The 14107-nt window shown below is 36.2% G+C and overlaps 1 protein-coding gene across 1 annotated transcript in view; it reads right to left on the bottom strand.

The window, feature by feature from the left end:
• The window catches only part of STK3 (serine/threonine kinase 3), a 300126-nt gene that overhangs the window by 218325 nt on the left and 67694 nt on the right, over positions 1-14107 (bottom strand). The window contains exon 4 of the mRNA XM_043484504.1: positions 11659-11773. Coding sequence (XP_043340439.1) covers positions 11659-11773 — 115 coding nt within the window. The remainder of the gene's footprint in view (positions 1-11658; positions 11774-14107) is intronic.

Below are 14107 nucleotides of genomic sequence, written 5' to 3'. Positions count from 1 at the left end.
TGGAGCGTGATGTGCACGACGTATTTAATAAGAGTTGAGATGTGGCACATGATTGCCATGAAAAACTCTCGGGGTCTGATCCTACAGTGCATGGTCATTTTAAGGCTGTGGCTTGGAACTTTTAAGAAGCATGTGTGAAATAACTTAGAACTCAATCTCACTCTACAGGAGACACCAAATAAGGAGCAAGAATTACTTTCCACACAAAAGGATTCTCTCTTCTAAGATTCTAGCATAGAACTGAACATCAGTACGCTAGTTTAGGGTGAGAAAATCCTTGTTAGGAGAAGGGGCCATGGACACCGGAACTAAAACCAGGGTTAGGTCACCATGGTCTGAATGAAACCACGGCTCTGTGATCCTGAAAAGCAGACTTACATGAATTCCTAGAGCAAACACTTATTGCTGACCCAGCAGAAGCAGGCTCCTTGAGATACATGATCCCAGCTGTCCCTTGCTGTACTCCACTGTGACAAAGGGAGAAAGGGCTGAGGACCCCATAGTTTTAACCCTGAATATCACCAGATACCACTGTAACACTTAACATTCATTTTGGAAGTTATTTTAGAAGGGGGGGGGGGGGGGGGGTGTGTGTGTGTGTGTGTGTGTGTGTGTGTGTGTGTGTGTGTGTGTCTCCGACTCTGTGCAACCCCATAGACGGCAGCCCACCAGGCTCCCCGGTCCCTGGGATTCTCCAGGCAAGAACACTGGAATGGGTGGCCATTTCCTTCTCCAATGCATGAAAGTGAAAAGTGAAAGTGAAGTCGCTCAGTCATGTCCAACTCTTAGCAACCCCGTGGACTCCAGCCTACCAGGCTCCTCCTGCTAACATACCCTCATTTCCCTTGAGGGAATCACCATTTCCCCATCTTCAGACCACGCACTTCTAGCAGTCAGTTCCATCCTTGCTCCAGGTCAGACACATGTCCTAGATCTAATCCAATTACTGCATCACATTCCAATGGCCATAGAGAAAGGCACATGACTCATTCAGAACCAGTGAGGTACAAGACTCCTGGATTTCAACTAGAAAGGTATAACCGAGCAGCCGTCTTGCCACTACGAGGCAAGAGTCTGAGAGGAGAATCAATACAGAGGTATTAGAACAAAGAGACAAGTCTAAGTAATTCCTTTCACCCTGAATCAAGCCATGCATGAAACCAGCCCTGCAAAGATTTTTAGTTATGTGAGTAAATAAATTCCCTTCCCGGCTCAAGCCTGTTTGAGGTGAGTTTTCTGTAATTTATAACCAAGAGCTGAAACCGATGTAGTAAATTTCAGGTAGATACCAAAGAAGTGGGGAGGTTCCTGCAAAAGAGGTTCGTACAAAGCACAAACCACTGACCAACTCTAGAACTGCTATAGGTTACTCCAGATATTTAACAGTATGAAATCTCTGAAGCTGATTTCTATTTTCTGCCACCAAACAAAAGGGCTACAATAACTGGGGATGGGAAAAGTAGAACAAACCAGTCTTTTAAAAGGAACATGAAGGCCTCCTTTTTGCCTTCATTTTTCCGAGTACCACCTGCCCCAGCCAATAAATGTTTACTCCAAATTAAATTAACACTGCATTTAGATATCTCATTTTATAGAGCTCTTTGAATGTTTCAGCATTATTAGTTTTTATGATATACATGTTACATCAATACACAATGGTGACCAAAGCCTCTTGCTAAAATTCAATGGTTTAGAGAAACCTGAGGGGTTAAGTAGCAATTTCTGGAATACCTAAATTTCAAAAGTAATTCTTAAGCTTACATGTAAGGCTTTATCTGAACATCCGTGAAGCTTCAGACTTCAACTGCTCTACAATCAAAATTTCTCCCCTTCTTACTCCTCCTTTCTTGGGGAAAACAATACATACATTTAATGGGTCTGTTAGGTATTCAACATGAGGAAAACACTGGAAAAAACAACAGAGCAACTCAGTAACTCCCTTCCACCCCTCACCACTCTCTCATCCCACCCAAAAATGGGAGTGTTGAGGGTATAAAATAGCCAAGGTTTTAAACAATAAAAAATTTATGGGATTCTTACAGAAAAACACAAATCTGCTCAATACAAAGTACATACATTAGAAAACATAACTAGAATATTTTAGCCATTATTATATACAAAAGGGCAGAGAGGTTTTCTTTCATGAAATCTGGATTGCAGATGTCTGGCAAAAAAAAAAAAAATTAATAATCTATCACAAAGTCCCACAACTAGTGATTCAAAATGAAAGCTTTCACTACTTACACCATATGTAAATATACATATATACTCGCTGCTTATAATCCCTTGATCTGAAGAGAAAGAGAACTGATACTCTACTGTGAAAATGGTCAGTGGGCAAACATTTTAAAATCCTTTCCCACATGAAAAGATTCCTGAAAAAGAGATCAGAAGACAACAGAAAAGCACTCAATATATATGGAGTTGTAAAGCCTGTATGAACTAGTATCTATTACACAAAGAGGGAACATGCAACAAAGTGATTAGGAAAGTCAAACATGAATTAGTCCAATAACACACAGGCAAACATAAACCCTAAAAAGAACTTTATGGAACAGAAATCCACACATCTCAAAAAGATGTCTATTATTAATGATGAAACAATACCAAATTTTGAAGCTCCAAGTATTAAACCTTAAATCAGTAAGAAATTGGTATGCCTTCACTAAGGGAAAAAAAAAGCTTGGAACAGTACATAATGAACATCAAGGCAGAATACATATTTTTAAAATGCAAACATATATCAAAAAGACTATTATGTATAAGGCGTTAATTCTAAGGGCACTAAAATAAAATATTCCAGCATGTTCTGAATAGCCACTGTCTGAGTCTATTAAACAAACTTTCACTGTACCTAAAAATGTAAGCTCTATCTCATGGAGCTTATGTGCCTCTCTTGAAAATAGTTCAAGGTACCAATGGTGAATGCTAAGAGATTTTGTACTTGGTTCCATAGTCTTCTGTATTATTCTACTCAAACACATTATCTGATTAATGCTCACAGTGCAAAGATACTTCCATCCATATAAGTGAGAAGGCAGGACAATGATGACAATATCAGTGCAAATACATACAGGACTTTTTATGTACCAGGGACTGTTTCTAGCACTTTACAAACGTATAATCTTCAAAACAATTCAATGAAGTAGGGTGGTATTCTTATCCCATTTAGCGAATGAAAAAAATGAGTCACAGAAAAGTTAAGAAACTTGCTTAAGTTCACACAACCAGTATGTAGCAGAGCCACAATTCAAGACAGTCAGGCTCTACACTCTATGCTCTTAACTTTTACAGTTCGATTCCAGCAGTCAGGTATAATTTCAACCCTTTCTTTCCCTCTAATCTACTTTACCACTCTATGATTCAGTTGCTTGTCTGGAAAAATGGGGCTAATAACTGTTCTTACCTTACACAATTGTTCAGTCTTTACACAAGGATTAAATGCAACAGTCTATATAATATGCCTGGCACATACCAGTATTACAGCAATGGTTCTTAAAATACCTATCAAATGTCTGGAGTTGAGACTCACTGCCATAATACTAACAGCACGAATTTACCAAAAAGAATGGTCTCAATGTGTCCTTCACACTTCTCAAGTGATGCCTAAATAAACCGGACTTTCACAATCACTGCCATTATATAACAAGTCCACCACAAGTCCTCAGGAAAATACACATATAGACAACTTAGGAACTGCTCTCTTCAGTCTGGAACTTCCGCTCCATTATTTTGTGTTCCCTCAATGCCCCCTCCCCCACTCCCACCCAATCACAAAAATACAGTTCATTCTGGTAGAAGCAGACACTAAAAAAATTTCTCTCCTATACCAAACTGGACATTTATTGTGTTTTAAGACCCAAACTTCACTTGGTATTTTCATGTCATTTTCACCTGCACATCAGGGTACGGGTACTCTAAAAGGTTTCAACCAGAATGCTCCTCTCAGTTTGTCTTCACCAAGGAGTGGCAAAACTATGGAGACTGAAAGAACAACAGCAATTCTCCAGTCCAGGGTCTAGTGCTCATCAACATTTAAGTCTGCTCCTAATTTTTTGTTGTGACAACATTCTGGAACATTTCTCACCAGCCGATCATGTTAGGGTTTCTCTTAAGGTACAGATGGAAGAGGAGAAACACTGGATGGTGTTTTCCCATGGTGCTTTCGTATTCAAGTTTACAACACTGCATCAAATTGTACTCCTCAAAGTAGCTGTATTAATTTAAACACCTAAGGGTATGAAAGTATCTATAGGGATGTGGGTAGGAAGGGGAAGAGAACATACCACTGATTCAGGTTCAAATACCAATCTGAATTTGCAATTTGTTTAGTTCTCTGTCTTTCCTCCTCCTAAATTCCCATTAAACTGATAGGAAAAAAAAATTAATAAATAAACTGATAAAAGAATCAGAACAGGAGAGTATAATAAATTTGGAAGCATTTCTATGAAGAGTTCACAGGCAAGAGAAGGCAAGGAAGGGGTGATCACCAAGTAAACACTAAGGGGGTTCCAAGTTAGAACCACTGGGTAGAGAGGGCGGGAGTGAGAAGGGGAATGCAAAAGGTAGGCTAGCTTTTCCCTAGGAAGTGAAAAGAAGAAAAGAGAACAAGAGTGAGCTCCTCATGCCTACTTTATACACAGAGATTACCTGCATCCTGGCATTCATCCCCAGGCCCCAGAAAAGGCAGGGGAGGGGAATGGCTAAAGAAACTGAACAAACCACCTCTGCAGGCACTTCCTCCTAAAGCCAGATACCAGCCAGTTCATCTTAACATTATACCTGCCAGGCAAAAAGCATCGTCCCAATGTTTCCAATGAGAGCTAGTCAGCCTTTCCGGCGGTCATCCTCCATGGGGAAGACCAGGATCAAGCAAGTGAAGCAATAACCCCAGCAGAAATAGAGATGATGCAGGAAACAGAAAACAACTTTTTTCAAAACTTATTTTTCTTAGAGTGATTAGAAAAGATCATGCATCCATGTCTCAAGCATCAAGATGTTGCGAAAAAGAAATAACCAAAACCAAGAGAGTTCTTGTAAATTAAAACATAACTGCTGAAATAAAAAGTTCAGTTAGAAGAGTCAGAAAATAAAGTAGAAAAAAAGAAAAGAAAAAAACCCCAAAAGGAGGCAGAAAACCTGGGAGGAAAAATAAAAAGAATAAAATTCAGGAGATTTCACCATCCAGTGAATAAAACGGGGGGGGAAATTATCAAAGAAATTTTTTCCAAAGCTAAAGAAAGACACAAGCTTTTATCTGAAAGGAACTACTGAGTGCTAAGCATATATATAAGCATAACTAATAAAAAGGACTCATACTTAGGCACATCCTCATGAAATATCTTGATCTTAGTCAACATCAGAATAAAGAAAAAAGTCTAAAAAGTTGTGAGGTGGGAGGAAACCTACAAATGAATAAGACTCTGACAGGCATTAGCTATCTAGAACATTAGCAACACTGGCTGCTAGAAGATAATACAGGAAAGCTATCAGAGCTCTGAGAGAAACTTAGTTTCAAGGTAAAATTCTACATAGGTTACTATCAACCAAGTTTGAAAGCAAAATAAAAGCATTTTCAGACAGAGAGGACTCAACTAGTTGATCTCTTAATTTTGTATCCTGAAAAAGACAGTTTAGGAAAAACACAGAACAAGAGTGAAAAGCCAAGGAAATAGGAAATACACAAGAAAATGGTGACACTAACCCAGGAGTCCAGTGAAAAGAAATTCCAGGACTGCAGCTGTACGGCAGACCTAAAAAGCAATGAGTCCACATTAGAGCAAGAAATCAGGAAGATCCAAAGAATGTTTTCTCAAAGAAGAATCACACAAACTCCAGGAAGTAGATAAAATGAGTAAGAAGCTAGAAAACATTAGTGAAATGATAAAGACGGTATGTGCTACTTCTTCCAACATGGGGGGGGGGGGGGGGGGGGGGGGAAGGGAAAACAAAAAATCACAATCCTAGCATAGATCCATCAAACTAATATATGACAATGATTTTGAGCAATTAAGTTTGAGGAAAGTAAATCCATTTAAACCAGATGCCAGGAACATTTTCCTTCAGGTGATCAAGAAATATGACACTGTACTTTTAAAGATGAAAATATAATTCTAGTATATCACTGTTTCCTCTTCCAAGATGTCCTTTGCCCTCTCTTCTCTGAGTCATTCATTCGTTCATTTACACATACAACAAATATTTACTCAGCATCCTACACGTCAGGCACTGTCCAAGGAGCGGGGACAGAACAGTGAACAAAGACGACAAGACCCTGCCCTTGGGGAGCCTGACTCTAATGACAGATGACTCCTCTTCCAAGATCATGTTAAAGGGTTCTCTCTCCTATGAAGCTTTCACTGAACTTCCATGTTAGGCTAAGTGCTTGTCTTGTACTTTCTCTAAAGAACTCCAACTCTTTACAGAATCAAATTTAGCTTTTTACATATGCATTACCTCAACCAGTCTGTAAACAATGCAACAGCAACATTTATTAGAGCTATCTGTACCTCTAACACACAGCACCAGGCCTAGATCAATAAATGTACTAGTATAGTGCAAAGCACTGTACCAATGCTAATTATTATCAGGAAGCTGAAGACCCAGATTATAAAACTAGTTTCTGGAAGGACCAAAATTAAAATCCACAGTGCTAGGTTGAATTAAAATAAGTGGCCAAGTGGAAACTGAGTCAGAGTGGGAGAGACCAACCTTAGGCATTTTCTTAGAACATTTCCAAACACACAACAAACATCTAAGACGTAGACTCTATTTCTTCCATATGTCAAGGCATAGCTTAACAATTATGTAAAGATCATTTTGAAAGCCTCTAATCAAATATATAATCTGTCTTTAAAAAGCTTCAATTTCACAGAATTGTCTATTTTTACTTTGCATAAATGCATAAATACTTGAAATGCATAAATGTTCAGAGGTTAAATGCATTTAACATAAAATACATTGGTTTTTAAAATGTCCTCATAAGAAAACCTTCAAAATCATTGCCATAAATATTTTATGTATTTATTCCCATAATTACTGGACTTTTTATTCTTTTTAAACTTGAAAACACTCAAAAAAAAAAAAAAAAAACGCAATGATTACATTAACTTCCAGTAATAACAACATAAGGCAGATTTCTTTTTCATCAGCCAAATGAGGCCTATGGTTTGAGTTATCAGGATATACATTTGTAAAAATAAGCAAAAAATTTAATTTACATAAATATAACTTCTATAAAAATCAGGGAACTAATACAACAGATCCTGTTATTTCACACTTTCATAGGTTACTGATAAGCACATACACTTTCTTTGGTATATGATCATATCTGTTCAATAATCCACATCACTAATATTGAATAGTAGTAGCTATGAAAATTAACAATTTACCTGCAAAAATACAACACTAAATAGATGAGTTAGATTGTTTATATTCACAGAAGAAGCAGTCAAGGAATTGTTCCTGTTTCAGCTCAACAAACATTTATCAAGGTTGCTAGATGCCAGTAGCTATTCTAGGCACTTGTAATAGTTTCACGATGAACATATAAAAATTTCTGCCCTTGAGAGGTTTATAGTAGGGGAAAGCAACTGCTAAAACTTTTCTCCTAAAGACTAAAAGCTGACTAATAATTAAATGTGATTTCCATGTACAGGAGAGCCACAGCAACGGTATCTACACATAGGTTTCACCAAATTCTAGTTTTAAATATTATTTTTTTTAAAAAGTGAGTTATTAAAGATACATGATACCAGGACATGAGTTGTATGCTGTGGGTTTGATCACAGAATCAGGAGTTTAACTCACATACACTTATTATAGATTAACTTATATATGGTATTAACTTATAAACCAAAAGATTCGATAAATTCTAACCAAATAGTGATTTCTACGCTAAATGCAACTAGAAGACTCAAACTTTTATCACCCACTGAAATATAAGAAAGTTTCACCTTCCGTCTCCCTCTAGTACTACCACCATTACCCGAACTACCATTTGTTATTGGCTCAACCACCAACAATCCAACCCCAAAACTCTTGCTACTCAGGCTCAGTTCCAATCACTGAGAGTTCTCATTAACCCTCAAATTGAATTCTATGCTTTTATCTTTTCCTAGGTATTTCCCAAAGAAAATGTCAGGGCATAAAACCTCTAAAATAGATTTTAGAAATTAAATTTCTAAAAGATTTTGAAATTCCTTCTTTAATATCTATGCTGACAATCAGATAACTGGTTTTTTGACTTTTAAAATGATATGTGAAGTACTCATAAAACTATTAGCAAACTGTCAAGCAAGCCTGCAAATGTAAGAAAAACACCACTACCAACAATAATAATAAAATGCAAAGGATAAGCACTAAAAATAAGTAAAAGAGCCAATACACAAACAACAATATGTTTAGTCTATCCAGCTGTCAAAATATGTAAGATAATAACAGTAAAAATCCTTAAATAATGGCTGCTAGAATTTATTGTGCTCTTATGTAAGAGTGAATATGTAATAAATACTTAGCTAACTCATTAATCAACCAATTACCAAATAGATAAAACTACCTGGGAAAACAGGGAAAGTTTCAAAGCAGAGGTGATAACTGAGCAAGTCCTTCATGGATGCAAACTCACTAGGCAAAGACTCGGGGTAAGGGAAACACCCAAAGGTGGGGGAGCAGATGGGGCAAAAGCATACAGCAAAGCACTGAGACATGAGCCCACTCCTTTCTTCTAGGAACCCATTCTTACTGTGAAGCTGAAGTGACAAGCTATGGAACTGCACAGGTAGGAGGGAGGTAATATATAAACAGTTTTATACTTCAGGCTAAAACCTTATTAACTTTTTTTAAAGGTATGTAACTTAATCAGGTTTTTTCTCTGTCTTTAATTTTTACATAAATATTTGATCAAAAAACCAACAGCACCTATGACATCTCTTATGTGTGGAATATAAAAAGAAATACAAATGAACTTACCAGCAAAACAGAAACAGACTCACAGACTTCAAAAGCAAGCTTATGGTTGCTGGTGGGGGAAGGATCGGGGGACAGCTGGGGAGTTTGGAATGGGCATGTACATATTGCTATACTTAAAATGGATAACCAACAAGGATCTACTATGTAGCATAGAGAAGTCTGCTCAGTGTTATGTGGTAGCTTGGAGGGAAGGGGGGCTTGGGGGAAAATGGCTGAATCCCTTCCCTGTTCACCTGTTCCCCTGAAACTATCACAACGTTAATCAGCTATACTTCAACACACACACACAAAAAAGACAGCAATAGAACTGAAAATCAAGAACAGTTCATCCCTAATAAGATTTCTCTCAAAGACAAGAATAATTCTACAAAAACGGTGTTACTTAGGCAGTTTTCCAAGAGTCAATCCTCTTAAATAAAAAATGTAAAAGAAATTGCAAACCTAGAATTCTTTACCTAGCAAATGTATCATTCTAAAGTAAAGTGAGATAACATTTTCATACAAGAAAAAAAAACCAAGGGCGATTTTATTACCATCATAAGGAAACACTAAAGAACACTGTTCAGGCAACTGAGAAATGCAAAAAAAGAATAAAGAGCAAAAAAAGTATAAATTTAAACACCATCAAAAATAATAAGAAGAATTATTATTTAAACAGCCTTGTGCTGTTTAAAATGTACACAGAAATACAAGAAACAACAAAGCACGTAACAAAAACCAAAACAGCATATAAAGCCTGAAAGAAAAATTTCCATACTGTTAGGAAAAGACAGGCTGTTCTGTGACCATGAAAACAATTAACTACTAGAGTGAGTGTTAACAGGTCAAGGACAGCTGTTTCACTGGTCACCTTTTTTGAAAGTCATGCCTCTGAAATTCAAACAATCAAGATTATCATTCCAGTGAACATTCCTAAAAAATAATCAAATATTAAACAGGATGATAACTACCCCCCTATACTGCCAACCTTCATAACAATGGTACTCTTTTTAAATAATACATAAATGAAGGAAAAGTAGCATAAGTAGTACAGAATATTTTTGAGATTTAACAGGAGCTGCTATCAAGGCAATACCCAGAAAAAATATATGTACAGCACCTGAACCATCTCATGCAGTTCTGGATTCTTTTTTGTATTTGGGAATCAGATCCTTCCATACCTCCCCAGGCCCAAGGAAAACCAACTTGTGAGAATAATAATTAGACTATTTCAAATGTATGATCTCCAAACATGATAGGTGGAATCTGCTTTCTAAAAAAAAAGCGCAAATAGGGTAAAATCCTTCCTTTGATAATTGGTGAAGGAGATACCTGAGAATAATTATCCCATCCAAATCTACCTTTCAGAACTATAGTATACCTTCATGGTTTTTATTTATTAACCACAAGAAATAAAAGTATTTTTGTATACTTAGAATACATAGAAGATTCTATTCTTCCTATGTACTCAAAATAGTAACATTAACATTAAAAATAAATAAAATAGATTTTACACTACCTACAGTATTACTCCGTATTTCTACTTGGTAACTTTAAATACCAAATGCACTGAGTTTAGCCCTGAAATGGTTTTAAAACACTTCTCTAACTGGAGTATAATTATTTTCAATTAAAGCATTGTCCTGCCACTCAGGAGTCATCTGATTTACATAAATGTTAGTTAAGCACCATAGAAATTCTAAAATATGTAATTAAAATGTCACAAATCACTTAATCCATTCTGTCAAAACAGGGCTTATTTTAACTTCTGTTTCACTTCCTTTAAAAGAAATCCTATTTACTTTATTTTCTCTAACAGAAAAAAAAAAAATTAGTAGGATAAACTTACAACGTACTTCCCCAATCAAACTTTAAAATGATTCTGGTTAACCACAAATTGACTCAAGTAGTTAAGTATTTTTCCGAATGTATTTTACTGAAACATGTCTGACAACATGTAATAATGACATGTAGTAACTAGGATACTGTTTTACAGAATTACAAATTATTTCACTGATTTATTATTTTAGTCATTCACAGATTTTAAAAAGGTCATTTTGGTCTTGTAAATTATCCAAGTTAACTAGGTGCATTGCTAGGCTAAAGTAAACAATTTTGTAAATAGCTCTTTTACTTAGGGTTAAAACATAGCCATAAAATTTATCATTAAATAACACATTCTCACTAAGCTGAATTTACCAGGAAAAAAAATTATAATTGAGCTCTATTCATTTCAAACATCCTGAGATATTTGGGGAAATAAGATAAAAATTGTTCTTCAGTTATTTTTAAGATTCAGAAACATAATACTTCAACTGTTTACCAACCATAGGTTATAATGCAAAAAAACTTATGATAAAGAAATACCATAAATACTATGAAATAAAATTCTAGCCATAACTGACTGAACTCAAGTTAATAAAGAACATGCAGCACTGACTCCAAATGAAGAAGAGGAGTGCCACGGTGGTTTCTGGGTGACTAAACCAAAAATTATCCTAATAAATAAATTAAACAATCATATGACTCCTGTATTTGCCACACAAAGATCTGTGACTAACTCTCACACCTCATACTAGATCCTTTTACACTGTAAAGCCTTTTCTTTTTTCACACTAATATTTTCCTTGTAACAAAACACTATATAGTCAGCTTCTAAAATATGAATCTTTAGAAATAAGATTGGCAAAACAATTTTAAAATACTTACTGTCTTGTTTCGTAATCTAATTATGTCTGAGACAGAGCCAGCTCCACAGTACTCCATGACAATCCAGAGATCTGTGTTCTTAAAGTAACTGCCATAGTACTTTACAACATATGGGCTGAAGAAAAATATATAGACAATTAAATTCAGTTAATTCTCAAAGAAAATTATTTCTTAATCCCAATGCAAAGTATTTTCAGCATTTCATAATGTTCCAATAAGTCAACTTAATGAGTAAACTATTATACATGGAATTGTCTCTATGTAGGGTACACCAACTATGTATAATTAGGCTTTAATTCATGGATGAAATTTAACAGGATTACAAACCAAAGGAGGTCCAAATGTTCTGAGTGATTCCCAAGAAAATAAAGCTTTGTTTTGGCAAAGAACATACTATTTAACATTAAGGAACAAATGAAAATATTTTCTTTAATTAAAGGATTTTAAACATAAGTCTTTAAAGGATTTTGTATCCAGTGAAATTAACACTCAACTTTATATTTCAATAAGGCCCCCCAATTTTTTAAACTCTCTTTTATTTTGACCTTTAAAATCCTAGAGAAAAATAATTATATATTTTTTGCTTCAAATTCAGATAATTAAAGTTATTGACAACTTAAAATATTTCTGAGCTGAGGTCTCAGGTTTTTTAGAGTAGAACAAACTATGTTTCTAACCAAGTTGCTTTTAGGAAGACTTAGAATGTGGCAAATGACCATCACATTATTAACGATATGCTATGTACAGTGATGTGTAAAATATCCTGTCCAACTCAAAAAGGCAGAATATCAACATTCACAGACTAAATAATAAGATGAAAAAAGATGCTGCTGCTGCTGCTAAGTCATGTCAGTCATGTCCGACTCTGTGCGACCCCACAGATGGCAGCCCAACAGGCTCCTCTGTCCCTGGGATTCTCCAGGCAAGAACACTGGAGTGGGTTGCCATTTCCTTCTCCAGTGCATGAAAGTGAAAAGTGAAAGGGAAGTCGCTCAGTCATGTCCGACTCTTAGCGACCCCATGGACTGCAGCCTACCAGGCTCCTCCATCCATGGGATTCTCCAGGCAAGAGTACTGGAGTGGAATATAAGGAAGCACAGAGGAGTACACAGCTTAGCTACTATAAGAGCCCAAAGGTGGAAGTGACCATGGCAGAATCATGCTAGAGGACTTTGTAGAAATGGTGGGATTTGAATTATGGGAAGGGAAAAAAAAAAACATTAAAACTTCAAGATATGGGTGTATAAGAGAGATAAGAACATTTGGAAAAGAGAAAGACCATGAGCAAAGGCATAAATCAGAAGGGGTAAAAACCAAGAATGACATGTTTAAGGGACAACGTGTTCAACAGCTATTTCTATAGAGAAGCAGCTATCATGAAAAGTGGCATCAGTGTAAGATAAATAAGACACAGGAATCAAATAAGCAAAACAGAACAATAGAGAATGTAAAGTACTATAAAATACAACATAAAAAACTACCAAAAGAATAGATTAAGAGAATTTGGTCAGAGAAAGACTTCTCAGTAAAGTCTTTGCAATTTTAGCTGTCTTGAAGTCAAGGGTAGAGCTGACTGGTTGGAGCTTAAACTGAAACAGGACTAGAATTCAGTCCCGTTTTATCCCTACTGCTCCTCATTCCCTCTTGCACAAACTTGCTTTGGTCTCCTTGTCATAGTTTTCTCCCCCATTCTAATCTATGTTCCATATAGTTGACAGGTAACTTTCCTTTAAAACAAAATAAAAGCTAATCATGTTGCCTTCCTGATTTTAAAAAATCTCCAATGATACTCCATTACCAAAGGGAAAAAGAACAGCCTCACATCACATACACAACCTTTCCAAGTCTACCCCTCTACCCACATCTCTCATTACTCATCTCACAGCTTAAATTTGCAGACAACACTCAACTTTGCTAGGTGGAGGGACTGGAAAGTACTACCAAGAGTTCATAAATATTCACTAAAGCATTTAAAAGTACTTCTTTATAAATGAATCTAAACTATAGAACCAGAACTGCAACTGATGGGAAACATAAAAAAGCATTCCTGACATACGCTTCCTTGGGGTGTGACTGCCTGTGGAGAGACGTCCATAGGATGTGCTGCTCTTATACCTGGCTACACACCAGAGTCACCTGTGACCCAGGTCCCTCACCTTAGAGCTTCTAACTAAATACGGCTCTTAAAACCTCTACAGGTGACTGATAGACACCCACAGTCAAGCTTCACTCCGGAAGATAGATGGTGTATCCTTCTGAGAACTTCTTTAAATATTAATTTTCTTATTCAAAATCTTTAGAAGTGTTAAATTAGCCATGCATTCAAGATTATGTTCACTGAAAAGCACACAGAAAATATGTATTTTATCTTGCAATCTACACTAAGAAATCAGCAACTCTAAGGGTAGGTTTGACAGCTCCTACAAAAATCAGAGATTCTAAACTGGGC

Source organism: Cervus canadensis, chromosome 12, assembly GCF_019320065.1.
Source record: "Cervus canadensis isolate Bull #8, Minnesota chromosome 12, ASM1932006v1, whole genome shotgun sequence".
NCBI classification, from domain to species: domain Eukaryota; kingdom Metazoa; phylum Chordata; class Mammalia; order Artiodactyla; family Cervidae; genus Cervus; species Cervus canadensis.
This window is presented reverse-complemented; position numbering and strand designations above follow the sequence as displayed.